This window comes from Neophocaena asiaeorientalis, unplaced genomic scaffold, assembly GCF_003031525.2.
Source record: "Neophocaena asiaeorientalis asiaeorientalis breed wild unplaced genomic scaffold, Neophocaena_asiaeorientalis_V1.1 scaffold197, whole genome shotgun sequence".
Taxonomy (NCBI): domain Eukaryota; kingdom Metazoa; phylum Chordata; class Mammalia; order Artiodactyla; family Phocoenidae; genus Neophocaena; species Neophocaena asiaeorientalis.
The window spans coordinates 4,129,036-4,153,209 of NW_020174703.1; the positions used below are offsets into that span (position 1 = coordinate 4,129,036).

The 24,174-nt window shown below is 40.9% G+C and overlaps 2 protein-coding genes across 16 annotated transcripts in view; one reads left to right on the plus strand and one right to left on the minus strand.

Moving 5' to 3' along the window:
- ST3GAL6 (ST3 beta-galactoside alpha-2,3-sialyltransferase 6) overlaps positions 1-18,796 on the plus strand; it is a 95,296-nt gene extending 76,500 nt beyond the window's left edge. For 12 of the 15 annotated variants that reach the window (XM_024759272.1, XM_024759275.1, XM_024759277.1 and 9 more), the window contains 5 exons: positions 8,087-8,182; positions 11,134-11,320; positions 11,424-11,561; positions 16,049-16,201; positions 17,302-18,796. In XM_024759272.1, the coding sequence (XP_024615040.1) occupies positions 8,087-8,182; positions 11,134-11,320; positions 11,424-11,561; positions 16,049-16,201; positions 17,302-17,388 (661 nt within the window). In that variant the 3' untranslated portion in view covers positions 17,389-18,796. Of the gene's footprint in view, positions 1-2,638; positions 2,654-8,086; positions 8,183-11,133; positions 11,321-11,423; positions 11,562-12,838; positions 12,879-14,143; positions 14,196-16,048; positions 16,202-17,301 lie in introns of those variants that run through there. The other 3 variants (XM_024759282.1, XM_024759280.1, XM_024759281.1) reach the window with 3 other exon arrangements.
- A 939-nt stretch (positions 18,797-19,735) lies between these two features.
- Positions 19,736-24,174, minus strand: part of DCBLD2 (discoidin, CUB and LCCL domain containing 2) — a 71,210-nt gene continuing 66,771 nt past the window's right edge. Inside the window, exon 15 of the mRNA XM_024759283.1 lies at positions 19,736-23,616. Coding sequence (XP_024615051.1) covers positions 23,147-23,616 — 470 coding nt within the window. The 3' untranslated portion in view covers positions 19,736-23,146. The remainder of the gene's footprint in view (positions 23,617-24,174) is intronic.

The following is a 24,174-nucleotide window of genomic DNA, read 5'->3' on the forward strand; positions in this document are numbered from 1 at the left end:
GGTGATTGTGGCGCAGCTTTGCGAATATGCTAAAACCTGCTGAATTTTATTATTTAAATGGATGAATTTTAGGGTGTGTGAATTATATTTCAATTTCAAAAAACGCTTTTATAAAGGAGGGGTATGGTTGAGGTACCCTCTAGATTCCTTTCTAGCCACTTTGTTCAGAGGGCACCATGATGCCACACCTAGAACAAACGGTTTGGAGTGACACACCTCTAGTTCTCTTGCCATCGTTTCCCTACGCTGTCGCTCTTGACTTCTCGGGACTCGGTTCCTTGTTAATCTCCAAAGCACAGCTCACACAATTGTGGCCATGCTTTTTTATAAACTTCACTAGTGATGGAGGATATTTTTGGAGGATATTTTAAGGGAATTGCATCACAAAGAATACCCACAATGTGCCCATGTTGTGAGATCCTGACCCTTCCTGGCTGTGTGTGGAGCTCTGTAGCACCAGCTTGCACCCTGGTCCTGGAGATTGCTGCTTTCTCCTCAGTGGGAGCACATCCTCCCACAGCCAGAGCAGCGAAATCCTGGATCACAAAATCTCTGCTCTCGCTTAAAATACAGGAACCAGCTCTCCTCCCGCAGCCATCACCATCGCATTCCGCAAGCCCGCCAGATTCTGTGAAGAGTGCTTGAGTCCTGCATAGGTGGTTATAGAGTAACTAAGCAGAAATATCTTACTTAATGGAAGCACCTGTGTTAAGTCAGTTGCTCGCTAAGTGGATGGGGATTTGTGAAGGCTGCCTAGTTGCTCATCCGGGCAGAATCCATTATGTCAGCAGTGGCAGAGCCAGGTTACATCGGCAACCAGCCAGGGTGGGAGCATGGTCTTTGACAACTTACGACGTCAGCAGTGTATTTATTAAAAAGAGCCCAGGCTCTATAAGGGATATCAGTGTCTGCATCACTGCTCTGGCCGTCCTCCTGCTTTGCAGTTTCTTTACATGGCAGCATTTTCAGCCAGGAGGAGGACTTGAGGGTGAGGGGAGGTTGTGATTCTTCATCAGCAGAGTAGTCATTTGTGGCAGAGAGGAACACATACGTGTTCTGTAGCAACTGCTGTGGTCAGATGTTGGATAGAGAGAGATACAGAAACCATGGTACACATGCCGGAGGAACTGACTATGGCTCTGTGTGACACAGGTTGACAACATTTGAGACCTCAGTGATTCCCCTACTTTGTAAAAGGGCATGCTGAGATCCAAGAGGTTAGGTCATGAGGCCAGGCTCCCAGAGGTGCTGAGTAGGGGAGCCACAGCTAGCAGTGAGATCTCCACCCCACTCCAGTGCACAGGGTTTTAGGATCTCTGGGCTGCAAGTAGCACTATTCCTAACTAAGCGTGATTTGAACTAAGTGGATGGTTATTATCTCCCATATCACATAGATGTGTGGATTCAGATGTATAGAATCAGGTTTGTGGATCTAGCTCACAGGGCAGGCCACGTATGGCTGCACAGACTGGATTGCACAAACCGCGGGAGTGCCGACGTACTGGGTACCACCTGCACGTCTGTATGGATTGGCTCCAGTTATGGGATTGAATTAATGGCTCGGTAATGTCAGGGCAGCTTCTTGGTGGCTCTCTCTAGCTTTCCCTCTTTGGTGCAAGATGACTACAGCCGCCCTAACCTTGTTATCGCATGTCAGTATCTAAGCAGAAAGGATGGGTAGATAAAATCAGTGTTCTGCTCAAACCATTCTCTTCCTGGGGGTAAAATCTTTTCCAGGGCATTTAACAGACTTCCCTAATATCTTATTGCCCAGGGATGGTTCATGTGACCACATCTAAACCAACCATTGGCACAGGAATATACTCACCACTGTTAGGCTTGTGAAAGCAGGGCTCTGCCAGCAAAGGTACAAGGGGTAATGGGTGTTGGGAATATGACCAGTGGGATCTGCCAGAGATTGCTACATTGAAGATGGAGTGATACATTTTAATGTATACACTGTGCTGCTGAAAGGAGTCATACAGCATTTAGAAAAGAAGACAGATCACAGATCACTGCAAGTGGGCAGTTCACGTTTACTTTCTCTGTATTGATGGTTGATGTTTCACTCTGCACAGGCTAGTAACTCTTCTGGATCTGCCTGACTTGATGAGAAACATGGCTTTCACCTAGGGGAAGTGTAACCTCTTGCCATCACTATTTCAGCAGCTTTCCAGATTTTCCATTAACAGGTTCAGGCACTCTGGAATGATCTTGTTTTCTGGGTGAGCAATTTGAGGCACATGGATTTCCCTACCTGTTTCCAGAGTGGAGGAAGGAAGAACGGCTACCTGTTTCTCCAGCTACAAAGTCACACTTAAGGTGACAACCAAATCAGTTTCTAAAATGCACAACCTGTGAATCAGGAAGTTTTAGATCGGAGGATGCAGAAATGTAAATATGTTTATAAATAAAATATAAATAACATATAAAATTTTAGATTAGAGGATGCAGAAATGTAATATTCTTGCCCACTAGGGATTCACAATTCACTGCGGCTGATAGTGAACGAAAGTTGTGTTAATTAAATATCTTGAAGGTATACAGTCACCCAAAGGACACTGGAAGTTATGGATTCACGCTAAGGAAACAGGGGAAGCCAGGAGCCCAGGCCAGGTGGATGAAGCCAAGGAGAGGATGAATCACTCCTTTGGTAATGTGGGGGTACCTGCTGTGGAGGGAGGGAAGCAGTGAATTACAAGGTATGTGGTTCAGACCGTGGATCTGTTCCATTTCACATTTTCCAGCATCACGGGGGCGCTGTGAATACCAGCTGCAGAGGAGATGTTCTTGCCTAAGAGTAGTCTTAGACACGCCCCTTGAGGAGTTCCTAGTGTCATGTATGATATTCAGAAAAATGTGTGGATCTTTGCAATACCCCTTGCCAAGAGGAAAAGTAAAATTTCATTGACGAGATTTCCTTTTGAAGACATCAGCACACTTTTCCTGTGGTGAAGGGCCCTGCCCTTTCCACCTGCCCCCTACAAAGCTGACAGAGAAAAAAACAGAAAGGGAAATTTAAAAAATGCGGTGACCATGGAACTGTAAAGCGTCTTTGGAACTGGAGTTCTCTTGGGTGAGGCAGTGTCCATACGATTTCTTTTCATTTCTCCCAAGCGGGCGGAGGCTGAGTAGAAGGAATGACCCTCTCTCTGTAACCAATCCTTGGGGCTCCTGTGAAACAGATCTGCTTACACCCTTAACTCCCCCTTTTCTTTTGGCTGGAAGGCTTGTTAGGGTTTGTGAGAGGAGGTTCAGGACCTTGAGTTTGAGAGGGGACCAGGGATGTGACCTGAGTATGACAGATGGTACCTTCTTGTATTGCGATGCTCTTTTGGCCACGTGATCTGGGGCTTGATTATGAACTGTAATCCCGCCTGTTACAGATAACACTGAGGGAAACTTCTGGCCGAGTGTTTATGCAACTGGCTGTGTCTGGGACTGAGCTGAGTTCCCTCTTTCTGGGGTCAACTGCAGAGATTAGGCCTGTGGGGCAGGAGTCCTTTGTTGAGGTTCCAAGATAAGAACTCTGGGGACACACAGTGGTGGCCTGTGCTCCTGGCCCCGCCCCGGCATGTTCGGTGGTATTGGAGTCAGGCAAGCCTGGTTCAGGCTGGGGACCCCAGTCCAGGATGGTTGCTGGGAGGGGAGTGGCCTCCAGCCTTCTTTGAAGGGAGAGGGTTAGTCTACATGCCATAAATTATAGATATTCCTCCTTCACCTCCACACAGGTGACCTCCCAGGAACAGAGCTGTTATTTCCATCCTGTCCATTCCTAGCCACTCCCTCCCTGGTGCCCAGCCTCACTTAGCGTCCTGGCAGGGAGACGGGGCAGCATCTGGAGGGTCAGCCTCTGATTTTGCATTAAACTGGCTGTGAGGTCATGGAAGGAGGAACCACACAAGCTGTGTGTGTGGGAATTGCTCCCTGCTGTACAGCTCTCATGGGCTAGGTCTGCTCAGGAGGATGGCTGCAGACCCAGAGAGAAAAGCGTTTTGAAGTTGACCAGCATCCCCATCTTCTCCGTGCCACCTGGCTGCAGAGCACCGTGGACAGAATAGCTTCCTGGAATTGGGATTTATGTCAAACTTGTATATAAGAGCACCTAGAAATGTTCCTTTCATAGTTAAAGACAAGCAGATTTAGGAAAGAAACTTCTAGAACACATTGTGACATGTCCATCATAGGAGGTCTGGGGGTACAGACTCAAGGAGGGCCTGTTGGATGGTTGCCCCCCAGCCCCCATCAGTACCATCTGTGAAACCCTGGATCTTCTTGTTTTTGTAACAACGTAGACACTGATTATGCATGACTTTTTAATATTTGGGAGCTGAAAGTATCAAAACATTAAAAAAGTGTTTTTAAAAAGTTTAAGGTGTGAGGCTTCCCTGGTGGTGCAGTGGTTGAGAGTCTGCCTGCCGATGCAGGGGACACAGGTTCGTGCCCTGGTCTGGGAAGATCCCACATGCCGTGGAGCGGCTGGGCCCGTGAGCCACGGCCGCTGAGCCTGCGCGTCCGGAGCCTGTGCTCTGCAACGGGAGAGGCCACAATAGCGAGAGGCCCGCGTACCGCAAAAAAAAAAAAAAAAAGTTTAAAACATCAAGCAAATAGATGAACTAAACAAATTCTAAATAAAAAAGGGAAATTTACATGTGTAGGAATGTGTATCTTGTCTCTCCTTAACCTGACAGGACCAACTCCTGGCTCCTTTCAGTAGTTCCTGTATTGCTGTGTTCTCTACGTTTAAATATTCTACAGCATTTGTGCAATTTTGCTACTGATTAATCTCCTAAGAGCCTTACGGTCTGGAGTTCATCTGGTCTGCTGATTTCATGGTTCTTAGAGAAACAGTTTTTTCCTCATACTTCCATGTCATGAGGGCCCTGCAAGGACAATCTCAACAGCCTTCTCCTCTGTAGTTTTCTCCCCGAGAGGAGAAGGACATGATCTGTTCTGTCATTTCTCCAGGCCTGGCCGAGTGGTGGTGAGAGCTTGGAGTTGGATGGGCCAGGCCATTTTTTAAAAATTAATTTTTATTGGAGTATAGTTGTGTTAGTTTCAGGTGTACAGCAAAGTGAATCAGTTATATATAGACATATATCTACTCCTTTTTAGATTCTTTTCCCATATAGGTCATTACAGAGTATTGAGTAGAGTTCCCTGTGCTGTACAGTAGGTTCTTATTAGTTATCAATTTTATATGTAGTAGTATATACATGTCAATCCCAATCTCCCAATTTATCCCTTCCCTGTCCCTCTCCCCCTTGGTAACCATAAGTTTGTTTTCTACAGCTGTGACTCTTTTTCTGTGTTATAAATAGGTTCATTTGTACCACTTTTTTAGATTCCACATATAAGTGATATCATATGATATCTTTGTCTTTCTCTGTCTGACTTACTTTACTCAGTATGACAATCTCTAGGTCCATCATGTTGCTGCAAATGGCACCATTTCATTCTTTTCTATGGCTGAGTAATATTCCATTTTGTGTGTGTGTGTGTGTGTGTGTGTGTGTGTGTGTGTGTGTGTGTACCACGTCGTCTTTATCCATTCCTCCATTGATGGTTGCTTCCATGTCCTGGCTATTGTAAATAGTGCTGCAGTTAACACTGGGGTACATGCATCTTTTTGAATTTTGATTTTCTCCGGATATATGCCCAGGAGTGGGATTGTTGGATCATATGGTAGCTCTGTTTTTAGTTTTTTAAGGAACGTCCATACTGTTCTCCATAGTGGCTGCACCAGTTTATATTCCCACCAACAGCGTAGGAGGCTTTCCTTTCCTCCACACCCTCTCCAGCATTTATTGTTTGTAGATGTTTTGTTGATGGCCCTTCTGACCGGTGTGAGGTGATACCTCATTGTAGTTTTGACTGGCATTTCTCTAATAATTAGCAACGTTGAGCATCTTTTCACGTGCCTCTTGGCCATCTGCATGTCTTCTTTGGAGAAATGTCTATTTAGATCTTCTGCTCATTTGATTGGGTTGTTTGTTTTCTTGATATTGAGATGCATGAGCTGTTTATTTTGGAGATTAATCCCTTGTCCGTTGCTTCATTTGCAAATATTTTCTCCCATTCTGTGGGTTGTCTTTTTGTTTTGTTTATGGTTTCCTTTGCTGTGCAAAAGCTTTTAAGTTTAATTACGTCCCATTTGTTTATTTTTGTTTTTATTTTCATTACTCTAGGAGGTAGATCAAAAAAAGATCTTCCTGCGGATTTGTGTCAGAGAATGTTCTGCCTGTTTTCCTCTAAGAGTTTTACAGTATCTGGTCTTACACTTAGGTCTTTAATCCATTTTGAGTTTATTTTTGTGTATGGTGTTACAGAATGTTCTGATTTCATTGTTTTACATGTAGCTGTCCAGTTTTCCCAGCACCACTTATTGAAGAGGCTGTCTTTTCTCCATTGTATATCGTTGCCTGCTTTGTCATAGATTAGGTGACCATGGGTGCATGGGTTTATCTCTGGACTTTCTATCCTGTTCCACTGACCTATATTTCTTTTTTTGTGCCAGTACCATACTGTTTTGATTACTGTAACTTCGTAGTATAGTTTGAAGTCAGGGAGCCTGATACCTCCAGCTCCGTTTTTCTTTCTCAAGATTGCTCTGGCTATTTGGGGTCTTTTGTGTTTTCATACAAATTGTAAAATTTTTTGTTCTAATTCTGTGGAAAATGCTATTGATAATTTGATAGGGATTGCATTGAATCTGTAGATTGCTTTGGATAGTATAGTCATTTTCACGTTATTGATTCTCCCAGTCCAAGAACATGGTATATCCCTCCATCTGTTTGTGTCATCTTTGATTTCTTTCATCAGTGTCTTATAGTTTTCTGAGTACAGGTTTTTTGCCTCCTTAGGTAGGTTTATTCCTAGGTATTATATTCTTTTCTTTTGCAATGGTAAATGGGATTGTTTCCTTAATTTCTCTTTTGGATCTTTCATTGTTACTGTATAGGAATGCAAGAGATTTCTGTGTGGTAATTTTATGTGCTGCAACTTTACCACATTTATTGATGGGCTCCAGTAGTTTTCTGGTAGCGTCTTTAGGATTTTCTATGTATAGTATCACGTCATCTGCAAACAGGGACAGTTTTACTACTTCTTTCCAGTTTGGATTCCTTTTATCTCTTTTTCTTCTCTGATTGCTGTGGCTAGGACTTCCAAAACTATGTTGAATAAAAGTGGTGAGAGTGGACATCCTTGTCTTGATCCTGGTCTTAGAGGAAATGCTTTCAGTTTTTCACCATTAAGAATGATGTTTGCTGTGGGTTTGTCATATATGGCTTTTATTATGTTGAGGGCCAAGGCCACGTTGGATGAGAGCTGAACAGTAGATAAGCCACTGGCCTAGGCTGATTCTGGCCAGCAACGGGAAGTCCCACTTCATGTCCTACTTTAAAGCTCTTTGCCAGGAACACACAGTAAACTTTTCATTTGTATTGGTTAAGCTCCAAGAACCAGTACCCGTTTGGGGAATTGAAATGAGCACGGCAGGTACAAGGAAGCTTCACTTTGCCGACCAGATTCTATACTGTCTGTCTCCAAACTTGTAAGACGCAGCAGTAACCCAGAGCTGGAATCTCAGGGGAATGGGTAATGCTGATGGAAAATACATACACATCTAATATGAAACACACTTGTATCAGTATTAACATGCAGAATCCTATATTGAGGGGTATTTTTGTAGTCCAAAGGTCTGGACTCAATCCTAATTTTACCTCTTTGGAGTATGACTTTGAAATGTCACCTAACAGTTTTTTGAATCTCTTTCTTCATTTGTAAAATGGGAATATCAGGCTTACTTATCTCAGTGGGTGGTTATGAGAATCAAATGAGGGGATGTATATGAACTGATATGTGTTAATAGTTGCTAACGATGATATACTTCCTATGGAATGTTATTTCTTGAATCTTATATCTTTCTGATATATCCCTAGACCTGTAAGTTACAACTGGTTCTTTTTCTACCTGTGCAACCAGTGAAATCTTGTATTGGGTTCCTCAAAGTATGAGTGGGTTCTTGGAATCACCCGGTTTTGTAAAAGATGGCTCAATCTCTCTCTTGTCATTTGCCCAACAGTGTGCCATGTAAAAAATGTGTGGTGGTTGGTAATGGCGGAGTTTTGAAGAATAAGACGTTAGGAGAAAAAATTGACTCCTATGATGTAATAATAAGGTAAATATATCTTCTATTTGCTAACCTGGAATTGTTTCAAAAGAGTATAGTTTCCTGCTTTAGTACCGCTGTGTTTTAAAAGGAAGGAGAGTCGCTGTAGTATGTTTAAGTACATTACACGTTACTTGAGTTGTTGGCTGGAGTAGGCCTAGATTTCAGGTCATTTATTTAGCAAATATTTATGAAATCCCCTTAATATGCCAGGCACAGCCCTAGCTGTAGTTCTAGCACAGTTCTAGGGGGATATAGCAGTGAAAAAGAATAATATTCTTGCTCCCCGTGGAGCTTCCATTCTAACGAGGGGAAGAAAACAGTAATTAAAGAAAGAAATGTAGTAATAAATGCCATGCAAACAATTAAAACATGTGTGATAGAGAATGACTGAGTGGCTATTTTTGAATTGATGACTGTTTTGAAGGGGAGACGTCTAAACTGGACCTAAGACCACACAGTACCGGCCGTATGAAGACTAGGGAATACAGACAGAGAGGATGTTTACTGCAGGTCTCCAGGAGGGTATGATGCTAGGTTTAAGAGCAGCAGCAAGAAAACCAGTGAGGTTGGAGGGCAGCAGGCTGGGGAGGTGGTGCAATTGGCAGCGAAGAGGTAGGTAAGGGGCAGGCTGTGTAGGACTTTGTAAACTACGATTAGAGCTTGCGTTTTATGTTAAGTATAACAGAAAACTTTTGAAAATTGTTAAGCAAGAGAGCAACTCTATCTGGTTATGTCTTTAAAATACCCTGGTGATGGCATGGACAATGAAACAGGAAGGACAAGCTGTGGAAACGAAGAGGCCAGTTAGGTTGCTGCATTTGGGTAGATGATGGTGGCTTGCAAAAGGACTGTCATGGTGTGGAAGGAGATAAGGGGCTAGACTGAGGCATGTTTTAGAGGTAGAGTTATCAGGATGTTCTGATGCATTAGATGTGAGCAGAGATGGGAATAAAGGAATGCAGGATACCTCCTCCTAGGTTTTCAGCTTAAGAGATTGGCTGGATAGTGGTACCATTCATTGAATTGGGGAGGACTAGGGTAGGAACAGGTTTAGAGGAGAATCAAGATTACTGTTTGAACATACCAAGTTTGATATGCTTACTAGATTTGCAGTGGGTAAGTCAAGTAGGCAGTTAGATAAACAGGTTAAAATCTTCATTGTGAACAGCCTGTAAGTTGTACTTAAACCATGGACTGGGTGAGATTTCCCAGGGAGAGACAGAGAAGAGGGCCCAGGACTGAGCTTTGAAGTAGTCAAAACTTAAAGGTTGAGCAAAGAAAAAGGAGTTACAGAGTTGGAGAGGATCTACCAGTGAGGTAGGAAGAAAGACAGGAGAAGGTGATCACAAAAGCCAAGAGAGCACAGTGTTTTAAGACAGAGGGAGGTTTCATGCATGACAAAGGCTGGTGAGAGGTCATGTAAGATAAGGACAGAGTTCACCATTGGACTGGCAAGCTGAAGCTCACTGTTACTCTTGACAGAAGAAGACTTGGAGGCACGGTGCGGGGGAGAAGCCCAAGTGGGGTGGTTTGAGGAGAGAATGACAGGTGAGAAAGTGGAGAAACCAGTAGAAGCAACTCTTTAGAGAAATTTCACTGTGGAGTTGAGAAATGAGATAGTCGCTGGAGATGATTATGGACTCAAAGGAGATTTTCTATTTTGTTTCCTTTTATAAAGATAGATTCTAAAGCATATTAGTAAACTGATGGAAATGAATAAGGAGGTTGGTGTGGTAACAAGAGAGGGGATGGGGTCCAAACACCAGTGTGGTTATCTCTGCAGTGGAAGGGAAAGCTGGGATTGTGGTTACAGCTACCAAGTCCCGTAGGTGTAATGGTGGGGAAATGCGGACATTTCGAGTGCTGTTTTCTCATTGAAAGGGTGAAGATGGCTACGAATAGTCTTCTGTAGAGTGGGAAAGCTTTGCGCTGGGCAATGCATTAGGATGACCTGGCAGTGCTTGGGCATTTTGCTGGGTTACAAGCTGAGGGTTTCTGCACAGCGTGGTCACCTTATTTTCTGTGGATTATTCATTTTGAGGAAGCTGTGAAAATTTATCCACAAAACAATGTTGAAGCACTCACAAATTTCTTTATAATTGTCTAAAATCTGGTCACCTAGAACCACACCAGGCCCTTGTGGGAAAATGCCATTAAAGACATTATGAAAGTCATTTCAGGTGTTACTAAGGCTGCCTTATATCACAGTCAGTGGCACAGGGTCAAACAGTATTTATCTCCTAGGGGACAGTGTTTTGGGAACAGTGCATTCCTTTTCATAGCACACCTTCATGGTGTGTATAAATAGTATACGTCTAGCCTTGGCTTTGAGTATCCACAAACCCAACGCTGGATCCTTTGTGGTTCTTTGGTTCACACCAGAGATAGTCATTCATTTGGTTGTGCTTGGGTATAAATATAGCAATTTTATGTTGTTACTTTATTTCAGAGCACAACAATTTTGGTGGGTTTTCAAATCACCTTAACTGTGACTCTTGCCTGTCAGTCACTGAGACACACGTCCACCTGCTACATGATTGTGTAACCCTGGGCAAGTAACTTTCTCTCTATGTACATTGGGGCCCTCATCTACAAACACAAGGGGTTCTGTCTGGATGTCCTGCCATGTCTCTTTTAGCTTGAGTATTCTGTGGTTTTATGTTCCCATTTGTTTCATTTTGTCTTCAGTTTTTCTGGAGGTAAGAATGAATTATCAGGTCCCCACAGTTAATTTTCAAACACAAATGAATGTTTCTGCCTTTGATCAAACAGCTGTTTCACGAAAGGGAGTTATTTCCTTGGCTGTTACGTGTGAAAGATTGACGGATTGCCGTGTGGCTTTAGAGCCCTGGCTACACAGCTGACAGTCTGTCCAGCTCTGAAAGCTCTGAGAACTGTGATGGACGTGACCCGTACTGCGCTTGATCTACATATCTTGTGTGTTTTACTACCCACAGAATGAATAATGGTCCTATTTTAGGACATGAAGAGGAAGTTGGGAGAAGGACTACCTTCCGACTTTTTTATCCAGAATCTGTTTTTTCAGATCCCAATCACAATGATCCTAATACTACGGTGATTCTCACTGCTTTTAAGCCGCTTGATTTAAAGTGGCTGTGGGAATTGTTGACAGGTGGCAAAATAGTAAGTTGGCAAAATTGATCTGGCTTCCAATTACCTTCACTTTTTTTCATTAAAAAAAAGAGACAACAACAAGTTGTATTTTTATTTTCTTACTTTATTTCAGAACACTAATGGTTTTTGGAAGAAACCAGCATTAAATCTGATCTATAAACCGTATCAAATCAGAATATTAGATCCTTTCATTATCAGAACAGCAGCTTATGAACTGCTTCATTTCCCAAAAGTGTTTCCCAAAAATCAGGTATGTATTTTCCTTTGCAGTTTCAAACTAAAGACCTCACTGGGGTGGGACAGAGGGTCCTTGGGGCTCTTGGAAACTGGATGAGAACCACAACTTGTGAGGTGGCTTCACTCATGCCTGGGTTAGTGAAATCACATTATCTTTGGATTTTAGCTTTATGTTTTTCATGTTGCAAGGAAAAGAACCTTAAGTGTGTGGGGGGTTCTGCCATTAATTAATTCATTAATTATTTTTGGCTGTGTTGGGTCTTTGTTGCTGCCCACTTGCTTTCTCTAGTTGCGGCAAGCAGGGGCTACCCCTCCTTGGGGTGTGTGGGCTTCTTGTTGTGGTGGCTCCTCTTTGCTGCGGCACACAGGCTCTAGGTGCGTGGGCTTCAGTAGTTGTGGCTTGTGGGCTCAGTAGTTGTGGTGCACAGGCTTAGTTGCTCTGCGGCATGTGGGATCTTCCTGAACCAGGGCTCGAACCTGTGTCCCCTGCATTGGCAGGTGGATTCTTAACCACTGAGCCACCAGGGAAGTCCCTAATTCTTTTTAATTATAAGGAATCTCGTTGACTCTGACTCTTGCAGCCCTGTTTGTCTACATTCCCTAGGGAAAAAATAGTCTTTAGACCCATACAGAGGCAGGCTATGTTTTTCACTTGAAGCTTGAGTAACTGTGTAATGTGATATCTCAGCTGAAATGAGGCTTTCCCTTTTGTAACTGGGTAAAATCCAAAGAAATAAACACGTATTTTGTATCTTTTCTAATTCTTTTTAATTGTAAGGAATCTCGTTGACTCTGACTCTTGCAGCCCTGTTTGTCTACATTCCCTAGGGAAAAAATAGTCTTTAGACCCATACAGAGGCAGGCTATGTTTTTCACTTGAAGCTTGAGTAACTGTGTAATGTGATATCTCAGCTGAAATGAGGCTTTCCCTTTTGTAACTGGGTAAAATCCAAAGAAATAAACACGTATTTTGTATCTTTTCTTCAGCATGATAAAGAAATTCTAAAATATTACATGCTTAAAATCAAACAGCTTTTACAAAGGAGTGTTTTTTAAAAAAGGAAATCATCCTTTTCTCTTCTCTCCATAACTCAGATTATCTCCCAAGCTTTATTGCCTTTTATATCCTTCTAGACTCTTGTCTATGCATTTACAAACACAAGCACTGGTTTTTTTAAAGTTAATTTTTATTGGAGTATAGTTGCTTTACAATGTGTTAGTTTCTGCTGTACAGCAAAGTGAATCAGTTATACCTATATCCCCTCTTTTTTTGATTTCCTTCCCATTTAGGTCACCACAGAGCACTGAGTAGAGTCCCCTGTGCTATACAGTAGGTTCTCATTAGTTATCTATTTTATACATAGTAATTATATATGTCAATCCCAATGTCCCAATTCATCCCATCCCCCCTTCCCCCCTTGGTAGATGTTTGTTCTCTACATCTGTGTCTCTATTTCTGCTTTGGGAGTAAGTTCATCTGTACCATTTTTCTAGATTCCACATATAAGCTGTATTATACGATATTTGTTTTTCTCTTTCTGACTTAACTTTCCTCTGTATGACAGTCTCTAGGTCCATCCATGTCTCTGCAAATAGCACTAGTTCGTTCCTTTTTATGGATGAGTAATATTCCACTGTATATATGTACCACATCTTCTTTATCCATTCCTCTGTTGATGGACATTTAGGTTGCTTCCATGTCCTGGCTATTGTAAATAATGCTGCAGTGAACACTGGGGTACATGTATTTTTTTGAATTATGGTTTTCTCCAGGTGTATGCCCAGGAGTGGGATTGCTGGGGCATATGGTAGTTCTATTTTTAATTTATTTTTTTATTTTTTTATTTACTATTTTTAATTTTTAAGGAACCTCCCTACTGTTCTCCGTAGTGGCTGTATCAATTTACATTCCCACCAACAGTGCAAGAGGGTTCCCTTTTCTCCACGCCCTCTCTAGCATTTATTGTTTGCATAGACTCTTGTCTATTCATTTACAAACACAAGCACTTTTTGTTTGTTCAGTATAATTGTGATTATACTATAGATACTGTTCTGCTATTTCCCCTCTCCATTTAATTAACCCTTCTCCTATTTATAGACCTTTAGTTTTTTTTGTTTTTTTTTTTTTGTGGTACGCGGGCCTCTCACTGTTGTGGCCTCTCCCGTTGTGGAGCACAGGCTCCGGACGCGCAGGCTCAGCGGCCATGGCTCACGGGCCTAGCCGCTCCGCGGCATGTGGGATCTTCCCGGACCGGGGCACGAACCCGTGTTCCCTGCATCGGCAGGCGGACTCTCAACCACTGCGCCACCAGGGAAGCGGAGATATGTAGTTTTATATCCAGCTTTTATCCTCTATAGGTAATGTAGAAATGCATGTACTTACAGAGATTTTCTGCACACTTGTGTGATTTCTGTAGGAAGGACATCTGGAAGTGGAATTCCCAAGTCAAAAAGCATAAATAGTTTAAATTTAAACCCTATTTCGTAGTAATTTTGAGGGGAAAGGACAGCTTCTGAATGTATATTTTGTGACTTTTCAGCTCTTACTTTCGTACGTGAAGTAAGATCAGATTTGTTCCTTGATTTTTGTTTTAGGTGGTGCACAGGAAGACCCTGGTCTTACTTAGAGATGATCCTAGAACTAGTTGTAAGTAGACTGAAGTTCTAGTAGGACCCAGTGTCCCAGAAGCCAAGGGAGGGACACAGCTGTATTTCAGAGAGGTCAGCTATGTCAGATGCGGTCCTGGAAACATGGAGGTCATATTGATATGGACAAGGGTAAGAAAGAGAAAGACAGCCTGACTGAACTGGGTTAAAGAGAGAGAACATGGGACACGAGTGAGCGGAGGCAAATCTTTAATGGATTTTGCTAGAAAAGAAAGCAGAGAAATGGTTGGAAGATATAGGCTCAAGAAGGTTTTTTTTAATTTTAAAGAAAGATAGATGATATGTTTGTGTGCTGAAGGGCATGATTCAATAGAGGGAAATATTGATGATGAAGAGAGAAAAGGGATACTTGTGAAAGCGAAATTGTTGAGAAAAGAAATGTGATAAAATGGAGTGCACGAGTGGAGAGGTTGGCCGTAGGTAGGAACAGGGACATCTTCATCCACATAGGAGTGAGCACTGAAAAAATATGGTTAAAGACGAAGGTAGATTTGGAATTGGGAAGATGATGTAGCTCTTGTCTGATCGATTCTGTTTTCTAAGAAAAATAGGGATTAAACCAACAAAGTAGGAAGAAGGGTAGAGCTGTTGGATAGAAAGGTATGAAATTGTCATCTTGGAGAGTAGGAACGGAAACTTACTAGGGGAGTGAAATGTAAAATGGATGGCTAGTGGGAAGCAGCTGCACAGCACAGGGAGATCAGCTCCAAGCTTTGTGATGACCTACAGTGGTGGGATAGGGAAGGTGGGAGGGAGACGCAAGAGGGAGGAGATATGGGGATATATGTATGCATATAGCTGATTCATTTTGTTATACAGCAGAAACTAACACACCATTGTAAAGCAATTACACTCCAATAAAGATGTTAAAAAAAAAAAAAGACTTAAAAAAAAAAAGGCTGTTAGGCTTGCAGACAGATTTGCTTCCTGGAGTTTATCTGATTTTATTGTGCTGCTGATTTTTTTCTTTTTCTCAAAATCATAATCATATGTAATTTCCATGGGATCTGTAAGAAACATTTAATCAAAAGAAAATCTCCTTGAATTTTTGTATTAGTAAATTTAAGATATATCTTGTTTTTGCCTCTGAAGGCCATCCAACAAGAATGAAAACTTTGAATGCCAAGACCCTTCTGCCAAACATCTATTATAGTGTTTTTCAGGATATATGTACATGTGAAGAGGATGCTTGGTTTCTTTCTTTTTAGTTAAAATTTAGTTAAAATTATAATCAATTTAAAAACAAAATTGAGATTGTGACTTTAATCTGTATATACGTCTAGAATCTTTATTTTCTAGTCAGATCATTACCATGGCAATTTGTTATTGAAGTTACTTGATTAAAGCCGTCTTTCCCTAGAGCTAAATTATCAGCATTATAAAATAGAACCATTTTAAGGCTAAATTATTTGAAGCCTTTTAGCATGATCTTATCCGTTAGTGAATTAAGCTGTCCTTACGTTTCATACGTGGGTTTAACATTCTCAGGCTTTGCTTTTTCCACAAGTTGCTTGACTTCGGTGTGTTTTTTTAAAAACAAGGCAGCAGCATCCTTTTCCTTAAAGGCTTCATTTGATAGCTGTCTTCTGGACTAGTACTGCAGTTAAGTTTGACCTGAGAGACTTTCTAAGATTCCAAGCAACACTTTATATTCAGAGTTAGGATATTAACTTTGGGGCTTGAGCCTTAGGGCATGACAAGGATTTAACTGAAGTATTTCTGTCCTGATTAAATGTTCAGAAGATGCTTTTTTGTAAGATTAGGTCACCCAAATGTTTTGGAAACAGGTACCTTGTTTGGATTTTTTTCCTAAATTTTCATTTCCTCCTCCAGAAACCCAAACACCCAACAACAGGAATTATTGCCATTACATTGGCATTTCACATATGTCATGAAGTTCACCTTGCTGGTTTTAAGTACAACTTTTCTGACCTCAAGAGTCCTTTGCACTACTTTGGGAATGCCACCATGTCTTTGATGAATAAGGTAAAATATATATATATATATATGTGTGTGTGTGTGTGTGTGTATATATATATATATATACACACACACACACACACACACACACACTTTGGTATAATCTTTGATCTTTAGAGTTGGAAAGCTTATATTCTCCCTTTTCACCCTGTCATTTTACTGAGGGAACAGGTTTTGAGGGGATGACGGCTTGATAAGGGTTTACAGAGATAGCACGTGCTGAAATTAGGACTCAGGTCCAGAGTTCTTACTACAGCTCCCAATCTGTTGGCCTCAGACCCCTGGGAGAAACTCATCAAACCTATATAGTGACCAAGCCTTACCCTAGATACTGTATCATATTTGCACTATTTGAATATATAGAAACCTGCTGTTTGAGATATTTCAAATTCACCTAAAAGCATGGCCATAATCATACGAATTATTTTCATGTAGTTTTTCAGTTAAGTCGATGCGAAGGTCCATAACATTTTAACCTCATGAAAGAATCTTCATGGTCAGAATAGTTGTAAACCTCTATACTAGATCATTCTTTTCTTCTCTTGAATGGGGATTAATGGTGGTGGATTTGCTCCTTAAGATTTTGACTTTAACTGGTTAAATGGGAAGGAATTTCCTATTTTCCTAATTATAACTTAGATTAGTGACGCAGTGATAGGATTAAAATGTTACCTGTACATTTTAAATATTGAACTGTGAATGATTTGCTGTTAAGTATATGGATATATCCCATGACATGAAACCAGTCCCCTTAAATCTTCATCCCTAAGTACTATATAAGCTGAAAAAGTGATATTATTCAGGTTAGAGCTTAACACTTCCAAATTCTGGTTTCTAGATTTATACCATAATTCAGTAGACTAGAAGATGATGTGAGGGAGCCTCTTACTTATGTGATGGTTTAAGTGGAAAGAGTGGGCTTTAGGGAAAGCTCTGGCACAAGAATGAGCAATGAAAAAGAAATGAGAAAGATAAGTTAAAAATCCATGCCACTTGTTACTTGAGTTTTTAATTAAGCTTCTTAGATACAGCATATTCCGTTGCTGCTGTTGTTAACATTTTGAGATTGGGATAGATGGTGATTTTATTTTTTTTTTCTTCTTTAGAATGCGTATCACAATGTGACTGCAGAGCAGCTCTTTCTGAAGGACATTATAGAAAAAGACTTTGTAACCGACTTGACTCAAGATTGACCCTACAGACCCAGAAGACGATGCCAACAGTATTAGTTTTACTTTTACATTGCAATTTTAGTTTCTTTTTAAATATGTTGGATGTACTTGTCAAGAAATTAAGTCTGTTGCTGCCTGGTGCTTCATAACCACCGGCTTAATTTCTGTGAATATATTTAATTTATGGAAACCAAGACATGCTAAGATATCAGGGAGCGTGAACTTCTTTTCATTGCATTGTTTTAAAAATAAGCTAGTTTTCTGAGGTGTTTTTAAGCATCTTTTTATAGTTGTTACTTCATCTTAGACTTTTGAAGGGATGTGACTTCCTAATAAGTAAGGGGATTTAGTTTACCACAGCAGATTTTGAATGTAACGTGACATTTTGAGAGGTTTATCTGCCTCCTGTAAATTGGTGGGGAGCTGGCATGCAGCGGTGCCTTGAATGTGGCATACTGGAACCACTTCAGGCCTCTGTATCTCTCTCTGGATGATTGATTGTTTGGTTCCTTTTTGTTCTACCTGAGGAACCTGACTGGAATCTTAAACCAGACCCTAAGCATGGATGATTAGGGAAACCTAAGATCATACTGGCTTAATTAAGCATTTTTTTCCTACAGTTAAGTTAAACCATGATTATGACGAGTAGTTTGGTAGAATCAAGATGTTTTTTAAGTCGAAGGAAATAGGATAAATATGAAACTCTGGATAAGTAAATAACCAAAGAAAGAATGCAATTCCTAAAGTCTGGTGACTGCATTATTTTAAAGAAATAAAGTTTATACAAAGAAGCTGAACTAGGCAAGCTCAAGAAGGAGAAAATTCTTAAAACATTTTTTGCCTGGTTTAATTTATTCATTAAAATTTCAAAGTTTATTGGAAGTAAATTAGGAAAGACATGAATGAGTAAACCTTTAGGAAGAGTCAAGCTTTTTCTGGATTTAAATGTCATTTTCATGAAAAACCAATTGTCCACATGATTAAATTGCATCTTCAAATGGAAAGCTTACCTAGGGTGCACCAGAGAAGACTCTTGTGGGATGCAAACAAGCCAGTTGGACAAAAGTGGTGAGCTAGTCACCTCCCTTTTCATTTTAATGTCTGACTATAACCAAAGGCTATGGGGAGGGAGGGGGACAAGGGGTGAAGAGAACAGTGGAGGTTATAAGGCTGGAATCAAGAGCTGTCAGAAGAGGTAGGAGTGGAAAGAACTGGCATCTTTTGAACAATAATTATCACTGGGAGACAATGATAATTATCACTAACTAGCCTGCATCATCTCTAAAGAGAGTGTATAAATACTATTAGATCAGAAACAGAAATAAGTGACTGACATACTTGAAAGTGGTGTAAGGGGGACAAAACTAGTAGCTGATGTAACCCAGACCTAGGCAATAAATATGGACTCTGTTCTGTTAATCCCAGCATATGTTTGTTTGCACCGTACCAGTCTCGTTTGATTTTTCTGATAACTTCTTTGAGGTGGAAAAGGCACTGCTGTTCAATGTGAACTTTCCCTTATACCACACAGCCATAGGCTGCAGCTGGGCTGCTGAAGCTGAGTTTGATGTAAAGTAATTCGGGCTTCAGAAAGGATGGTGCTGGCTACAGAAAAAGTCAATGTCAAAAGCCAACGGTAGGGGCTTCCCTGGTGGCGCAGCGGTTGAGAGTCCGCCTGCCGATGCAGGGGACACGGGTTCGTGCCCCGGTCTGGGAAGATCCCACATGCCGTGGAGCGGCTGGGCCCGTGAGCCCTGGCCGCTGAGCCTGCACGTCTAGAGCCTGTGCTCCACGACGGGAGAGGCCACAACAGTGAGAGGCCCACGTACCGCAAAAAAAAAAAAAGCCAGTGGTAGGCACTTCCCTGGTGGTGCAGTGCGTAAGAATCCGCCTGCCAATGCAGGCAACACGGGTTCGAGCCCTGGTCCGGGAAGGATCCCACAAGACGCAGAGCAACTAGGCCCATGTGCCACAACTGCTGAGCCTGCGTGCCACAACTACTGAGCCTGCGTGCCACAACTACTGAAGCCCACGCGCCTAGAGTCCGTGCTCTGCAACAAGAGAAGCCACCGCAATTAGAAGCCCGCGCACCGCATCCAAGACTAGCCCCCGCTCACTGCAACTAGAGAAAAGCCCCCGCGCAGCAACGAAGACCTAACGCAGCCAAAAATAAATAAATGAATTTATAAAAACAACAACAAAAAAAACCCAAACCCCCCAATGGTGGCATTTTCAAATGTTACTGTAAGTACTATAATACTGGCCATAAAAACCTGATCTTAAAATTGAGGGATCTGGCATTTTGCATGGTATGAGAAAGGTTACAAACCTCAAGGTTGTTTTATTTAAGCAAAAAACAAAAAACCTGAACAAGACATATATACAATTTATTAAAAACACATGAACACATTAAAATCTCACTATTTATACAGTCTAAATTCTAGCAACATATACAAATACTGAGTGACTACAGTACATGCCGAGGTAAGAAAAGTACATTCTGGGAGAATATCACTGACACTCAAGCCATTTTTATTTCCAATACGTATTTCAATACATGTTTTGTTTCTACCTTTCCCAGTGCCAAAAAAGAGGAGGAGGAGATGAGAAGAAACTAGTCACAAGTTGGATTAAATGAGAACTGGTGCCACAATTGACCTAAAAGTATCCAACTCTTCCTTAGATTTTGCAGTTTAGGGACTTCAAGTTCAGAACTGAAAGGCAGAGCCAGTAGGTAATTTTTTTTTTTTTTTTAAATAAGCAGAGCTTCATTGATTTAAGAGGGGCTGAAAAGCTTTTATTGTCCCACCTAATCTATTCATTCTTTCGAATTGTATTATCTGACATGGTTGTTTCTGTAACCCTCTTGCTCTCCAGGTAACAATGTGGGGCCCAGGGAAAGAAGTTCAAGCTTTATCACATTCCATAGAATTACAGCCACATTCATATTTAAACGAGCTCATTTTCTGCTCCCTCCAGTGCGAGGGTCGGGGGGAGGTGTGTTGGGGGGGAGGGCAAGTGTATACGTAACATCCTAATTTCAGTTACTGAATAAATCCTCTGCTCGAACCATTTCAACAGCGAATAAACCCATTGTTCAATACAAAGTGCAAACAGTGAAACGTGAACTTAAATAACTGGGCTAGACCCTGCATACGCAATTGGATCTATTTAGATTTACAGCTTTCAATAAAATATAAATCAGCATTCACAATATCTTCCCTTTAACTGTGCCGGTTCCCAAGATCAAGTAACAGCGAAGCCAGTGTAATTTTATGAAACCTTAAGGGCCACATTTCCTGCACCACTGTCTGATTCTACTTTTGTAACTGCATTAACGGGAAAGAATTTAATCCAATAAGCCACAGTGAGTTAAATCTTTTACATGTTTCAAGCAAAGAATAAAAATTCCAAGGGAATTCTGTAAAAGATGGTTACTTTCACATTTTCAGTTTTTACTTGATTGTCTCCAAAGCTGTATATATAGCAGACATAGTAACATTAGGAAAAAAAAAAAAACCCAAAACAAAACTCTAATATGAAAACATACGAATTAAAAGAAAAAGTACAAACCAGTACAACCCTTTGTATCAGGCTCAGCTCTTCATTTGGAAAGTAAAATATATAATAGTAGTAAAAACTAAGTATTTTATAAAAATTATTGGTAGTTCAAAAACAGCACAGTGGCAATATATGAATCAAGTCTTAAAACATGCATTATTTAAGAAAACATTTGCTTCTCAAAAAAAAAGTTCTATGGGAAAACAATCAGGTACACACAAACAAAAATAGCAAGCATCTTTGGAAAAATGAAATAGTTACTGAAATCATTTCTCTTAAAGCTTCGAACAGGTATATGATTTGAGAAAAAGTATATTTTTGTATACTAAGGACGAATAAAAAAATAAAGCAATTGGTTTACTCTCTTCCCACCTGAAAGGGGATAACTGCATTAATACATGTGCTTCACACATTCATAGGTTTTAATAAAAGTTCAACATCTGTGCTTTTTGTTTCAAATATTTTGAAACAAAATGTGTATTGGTTTTTCACTGAATAAAATTATGCCTCAAAAGTCTGTTGGAAAAAAGGAAAAGCCACTGAAAATAAGACCAAGAAAATCATACAACTAGAAGGCAGGGAGGCCGTAGAAATAGGCAGTTCTGTTTTGAAGCAACGTTTTACAATACTGATAGACTCACGGAAGCAAGCAAAATGAACACTGTACATCATTAGTCAAATTTAGCATATTCTGCCATCATCTGGTGGCACAGGCTAAAAGAAACAACTAGAACCTGATGGGAAAGTATATTTCAATATAAAGTCTGCAAACTAAGGTTTATATTGATTGATAGAAGAGGGGATGCCAAGTTTCTATATTTTAATCATATGGTCAGCTTCCATATCATCTTACCAGTCTAAAGACTTTTAAAGATGGTTTCTACACTAACCCTACTAAGCTGCACGTGGTTTCTATTTCAGTCATTTAAACTAGTTCTGGGCAAATGGTGACAAAGAAGTTGCCCAGAGGTATCAAAAACAAGACAGGAAGTTTCCCTTGCTAGGATGCTGAAACATTTGTTCCCTAGGTATATAAAGGACTGCACCCCCTACCACATAGATGGCATAATCACACAGAGCTGAAGAATACATGCTGGGTTTACATTTCTTATAGTAGTTTACTGTGGAAAACAAGTATTTCTTTATTCGACTAAAAACAACAAATTACCTTGAGATTCAAAGAATAACCTGTATACGTAAAACCAAAGAGGACAAATTCGGTTACTTTTTTTGGCGGCGGGGGGTGGTAATTTATATGACTCCCGAGGAGTCATGATTTTGCCTTTCACCGTGATAAATATAAGTGGGTACTGTTTAGCGTTCACTTTTAGAAACCCTCAACTTTTCACAACTCTCCTAGGAAAAATTCCATTGCAAGTAAAGTTCGGGGCAGGAGAATCTCCTTTACAGCTTTTTTAATTTGTAAAGTTGTTCTGTTTCCACATGGAAACATTAGGGGATCTGAAATAATGAGGTTGATAAAGCAAGCATCACCCACTGAAAAAACTCAAGCATTTATAAACACAAGAACGGGGCTGGCCACCAAGGGCCCCAGGTGGAACAAGCAGGGATGAGGCCAAGTTATGTACTATGAAATGTTAAAGCTCGTTAGGGTGTCAGAAAGTGAAAAATCACTCTGCTCACTACAGGTCAATTTCCCAGCTATAGCTCTTCCTAAGGAAAGATGGATAAGTATATATGACTGCAATCAAAACAAGGATTATGTCACTATTTTTTTTAAAAATTCAGAAAGCAATATAGGAATAGAAGAGGAAGAAGTCATGATAGTACCCACCTTTCACAAAGAGCAGAATTTCAAGCCATCAGACATTTTATAACAGTACCGTGCGTTATTGCCAGAAAGGCTTACAGAGCCATCTCGAGTTCATCAATGTAACTGCAGCATTGGTAATAAATACTCTCAGTGATTTTTAATTTCTTTGAAGTGCATAGTAGGGAGCTTTTTCTGTATAAAATAGTGTTTTACAGTAGTAACAAACAGGATATTTGAAATTTAATAGGCAAGCAGTAACTGTGCTACAGTAACACTTTTAAAGCAAGATGGCAAGATTAGTAGTTTCCTGTACCTCGGTCATCACATTTCCCCCAACCACGTCCGTGACAGATATGTAATACGTTCTATATATTACTACCACTAATACAATTTTAAAAAGGCCATGTGCTTTAAAATGATGCTTTGTAAAAGGCAGCATCACCTTCAAAGGGTTTCTTTAGAAACACCACACTCGCCAGCCCTCCCTGCTCCTGATACCCCCTGTGCGCTCTGTGGCACTTGGTATACCAACTCGTCTGGGGCACTTGGAGCTGGCTTCCCACCTTTCGGCGTATCATACTGGGCCTGGGCCGAGGAGCAGCTGTCAGTCCTGGAGAGAAGAGTGTTGTATGTTCCCACCAGAGGGGGAGGTTGGTTCCCTGCAGCTTTGAAAGTGGACGCTGAGGGCAGGCCAACCGAAGCTGTGGGGTGCCCGGACATATCCACGACAATTGGGGTTGCGTACTCGGGCCCAGTAACCGGGAGTGGTTCAGCATAGGCATGATAGACTTCCTGCACAGGGGAGCTGTAAGGGTCTAGGTCAGCATAGCCTGCTTCTTTGCCTTCCTCTGGTTTAAAGGTAGATCTCTGATGGAGTGTGCCAACAATTCCTCCCACAAGTGGCTGTGCATACTCTGTGGGTATCGCAAAACACAGACAACAGAAAAGTTATCTCATTAAGGCAGGGATCCTATAATTCAGGGTGGCAGCTGCAGGCTTGCACCGAAAACAAACACCTCTTTATGGCACGTTTGTTATCAACGGAGACTGATGGATCTTCCCGCAACAACTAACTTCAAAAATTAAAACTAAAGACGTTACCCTATATCTCATGGTAATAAGTCGATGTGCCAGAGAGCTTCATTCATGGAAGTCTGCATAAAGAGTGTATATGTTCTTCAGATTTATAGACAGTACTTCATTGGAAAATAAATATTCCATTACTGAAATAATATTCGTCTTGGAAAATAATTTCATAGATTTTTTTTTCCTTTTTCAAATATTAGGAAATGTTTAAAATATATTCTACGTTAATAGGATAAATACTGTGAGGCCACTGTGTCTTTCCTGCTCTCCTTTTAAAACCCCCAAACGCCCAATAAAACCAAACGGAATTTCAGGTAAGCAGACAAAATGCCTAAAGTTTTTAGAAATGAGTACCCCAGTTTTATGGACAGAACATCTAAGACACA